The sequence below is a fragment of the Salminus brasiliensis genome, chromosome 1 (assembly GCF_030463535.1).
Source record: "Salminus brasiliensis chromosome 1, fSalBra1.hap2, whole genome shotgun sequence".
Classification (NCBI taxonomy): Eukaryota; Metazoa; Chordata; class Actinopteri; order Characiformes; family Bryconidae; genus Salminus; species Salminus brasiliensis.
In genome coordinates this window covers 30,208,129-30,212,205 of record NC_132878.1, presented here as the reverse complement: position 1 = coordinate 30,212,205, position 4,077 = coordinate 30,208,129, and the positions used below count along the sequence as shown (strand labels likewise).

At 37.6% G+C, this 4,077-nt stretch overlaps 1 protein-coding gene across 1 annotated transcript; it reads left to right on the top strand.

Annotated features, from left to right (window-relative positions):
• The first annotated feature begins 1,117 nt into the window (after positions 1 to 1,117).
• On the top strand, positions 1,118 to 2,140 carry LOC140574848 (trace amine-associated receptor 1-like). Its single transcript, XM_072694882.1, has one exon. The coding sequence runs from the start codon at positions 1,118 to 1,120 to the stop codon at positions 2,138 to 2,140; it is 1,023 nt and encodes a 340-aa protein (XP_072550983.1).
• Positions 2,141 to 4,077: the final 1,937 nt, after the last annotated feature.

Genomic DNA, 4,077 nt, shown 5'->3' with positions numbered 1-4,077 from the left:
ACCAGTGGCAATTCCTTATCTCTACAGCCTGGGACCAGAATCTATTTGTGCTGTTTGTGCCAGAGTGACCAACACAACCACATTGGCTGACTCGCAACAAATGCTGGTTAAACTGCTGGGATGCCATCCCACAGCAGTGTGTGATCAGGCTGTTGACCAGCATGAGGAGGAGGTGCCAGGATGTTGTGGCTGTGCATGGTTCCTCCACATGATTGTTGTTTTTTTTTTTAAAACTTCAGTCATCCAGTTCATCAAACACTAAACGAGTCAATGGCAGAATAAGCTGTTTGGCAAAAGCAGAGAGGATTTGGCAAATTTTGAATGGGCACAACCTACATACTCTGCTCTGCTGCTCCCACAAATGCATGTTGCTTACAAATGTGGCACCATTCAATTTTAATTTGTTTGTTAAATGTGTTCAATGCATAAGGTAAACACACTTATGCTCTAAACAAGATTGTTGATAATATCCAACTATAAGAGTTGAGGTAACAATGATGGCATTCCAACTTTTAGTGTTGAGGTCATTTGCATCAGTGTTATTAATAGATGACAGTTTATCCAAATAAGAATCTCTGTCATCCTTGAGAGTCTGTCTGTCCCAAAATGGCATTTCCTCACTTTGCTTTTGCAAAGGGAATCTAGTTCCAGTCCTGTAAATAGTAACCCTGCACGATTTTATGTCTTTGCAAAATCAATTAGCAAAAACAAATTTGGTTTTATATGTGAGTTTTACTGACTTTTAAATGTATGTCCAGTCTTTTCAAAGTCTTCTGGTGTATAATCAGCATGAAAGGTTGTAAAGTCTTTGTGTAACTTGTTTTTTTGTTTTTTAATTTCTTGTTTCAAGTTGTTTTAGTTTGGATTAGTCCAACAAGGCAGTTTCCACTTCTCGAAAGGTTGTTTACATGACTACAGAGGACATGTTTCCCTTGTGTACCTTGTCCTGGGATTACTACAAAATGTCTTGAGATATAAAAAGGTATAAAATAATACAAATGAGCCCTCTTTTGTCTTCTTGATCACATTCCCCACTCTGCAAGCAGAGGTAAAGCCTAATACTCATTCTATTCTAAATTTCAAATTATATTAACCTTTTGTCATTTCTAGAATTAATATGGGTTACCAAATGACTAGGATCCTGGAAAACCCTTCACTCTGCTATGCATCTCTCAATGGTTCATGTAAAAAGTTTATTTATCCAAAGGAAGCTCAAACTGTGCTTTATCTTTTATTTGCTGTCATAGCAATTCTTACATTTTTGGGGAACCTGCTGGTGATTATAACTGTCATTCACTTCAAGCAGCTGCACACACCAACTAACTACCTCATTGTCTCTCTAGCTGTAGCTGATCTGCTTGTAGGAGGTTTTGTGATGCCTCCTAGCATGTTACGTTCTGTGGAGACTTGTTGGTATTTGGGCACTTTATTGTGTAAAATACACAGCAGTCTTGATGTCACTTTATGTACTGCTTCTATCTTAAATTTGTGTATAATTTCTGTAGATCGATATTATGCAGTGTGTCACCCCCTTCTCTACCACAGTAAAATGACTCCTAATACCACTTTTCTCATAATTTTTGTATGTTGGACCATTTCAGCTTTTGTGGGATTTGGGATGATATTTCTTGAGCTTGGTATTTTGGGCATTGAAGATTTTTACTACTCTAATGTTGCTTGTGAGGGTGGCTGTTTCCTGTATCTAAGCAAAACGGCAAGTACTGTATTCACAGTGCTCTGTTTCTATATTCCTGCTGTAGTCATGATCAGTTTATATCTGAAAATATTCCACATTGCTCAAAGACAAGCTTGTCTAATTCAAAATAGCAAAATCAGGTCTTCCCAGCGACATACATCAGTTGGTAAGACTGAGATAAAGGCTACAAAAACTTTAGCTATTGTAATAGGTGTATTTCTGCTGTTTTGGACCCCGTATTTTATCTGTGCTTTAATTGATCCTTTTATTGGACATACAGTTCCATCAGTTTTGCTTGACCTTTTCGCTTGGGTTGGGTATTTTAATTCCACTTGTAATCCAATTGTATATGCATTCTTTTATGGCTGGTTTAGAAAATCATTCAGAATTATTCTAATAGGAAAAGTATTTCAGCCTAATTCATCAAGAATTAAGTTATTTTGATTGTGCCTTGTTTTGTAGCTTTGAATCTTGTGCGTTATTTTAATGATTATGGTTTTGTACAATGTCATAATATTGAATGATCAGTACGGCCCAGCATTAGTATACACTAACACTTAATTTTGTGTGGATGTGTTTCAACATGGTTAATAAATGCATTAAATGAATTTATTATCTAATGTAAATGCATAAACATGTAGTAAATGTGTACAATAAATCAGGAAAATGTTACATATGTGAAGGGAGGCTGGACATTTTTAAAACTTTATCACACATGCTGTTATCACATGCTGAGATTCTGGCCTACTCATATGACTTCATTGTAATGAATTGAAATGTAAATAATAAACAAGTAAATAAACAAAATTGTACAGTTCCCAGCTCAGATATCTTGTTAGGAATCTCTAAACAGTGATTCTGAGCTAGAAAAAGCATTTTGATCAGTGATTATTTGGCTTATTATTGAGAAAAAACAAAACATATGGTAAGCATCAGGCAGATGTATTATTCTAATGATTTATGCCCTCTTGTGTCAATTCCGATGTTAAAACGTGAATAGCCAGCAAGACAGACCTTGTAATGCTGTGACCCTCCAATAACCGAATTTAAGGAAAAACTCAAAACCTAATGCTAGATTGTTGTTGTCATGTCCTTTAGGTTGCATAGAGGAGAGTTGTGCCAGTTTTTACTTAAAGTGACTTAAAAGTGAGACCATGACAGTAATGTCTCCAACTAAAATCTGTACATATATTTCAGGATGTGCAAGTTTGTGCTCAAAACACAATCCAAAGTCAATTCCAAAGCGTAGATGAATGCAAACAACACAAACATTACACAAGCAAACAGTCCATACAGGAAATGGCAAAATTGTGGTCCAAAACACAAACAAAAGGGTTAAAGACAATACCTCGCTACAATCTAACCTAAAACCCAGGCTTAAATACTAACCTAGAGACAAAGAGGTGAAAAACATTAGTATTCCGGAGAACACGACCACGGATGCACTTAGAGCACGCAAAGAGTCCTGGGAGGCACCAGACAGCCTGTACTGGAGCGGATTTATGTTGTTTCTCCAGGCCTATAGGGGGCGCAGGTTTGCACAGTTCGCTATGCTGAGCAAATGGGAGAAATGAACAGGAAAGGTTTTAGTTTTCTCATGAGGCAGGCGAAGCATGGTGTGTATCTACTCAAGCCATCCACTCCTTTCTGTTCCTTTAAGTGGCAATATGAGTAAGTTTGAAGTTTTGTTTGATTGTCAGATAATATACATGTCATTATTGAAGTAAATTTGGGAAGTTTTAACGTGCTATATATGTCAGTATAGTGAAGTCCAATTTGAAGTTAAAATTGGCCCTTTAATGCATCCTGTACATAAAAGGAAATGTTTATTTGATTTAAGTGGACATATTATGATTTGTATACTGAGTATCTTTCTGTATTTTGTATTGTTTCAGTTTCACACCTTTTTTGCATTAAATTATGTCCAAATACATCACGCGCCTGTTCCTTGGAGGAAGTGATGCAAAAGGGAGTTTAGCTGGCTGTGAATCCCAGTATAGGACACGGGGTCACATTGGGTGCAACAGTACAGTGAAATCATAGCACTCGACGAGGGACAACGAGCGGCAGTTCAACTTTACCATGGAGAAATCAGAGGCTGAAGAGCAATATAGGGAGGAAACAAGGTCCACTCACTCATCAAAGTCCTCCAAGTCTTCCGCAAAATTTACTGTTAGATCATCAGCAGGATGTTCAAGTAGGTCGTCAGCATCAACCCGAGCTAGTATGGCAGCAGCACAGGCACAAGCAGAAGCTCAAGCAGCAAAAGCTAGATTAGCCTACGCTGAAAAGGAAATGAGCATTAAGGTAGAAAAGGCCCGCCTAGAAGCAACTTTTGACATACTCCATCTCCAAAAGGAAGCTGATGCAGCCAAGGCTAA

Excerpts from the sequence above, each read along its gene's own strand:
- LOC140574848 (XM_072694882.1), top strand. The coding sequence starts at position 1,118 with ATGGGTTACCAAATGACTAGGATCCTGGAAAACCCTTCACTCTGCTAT.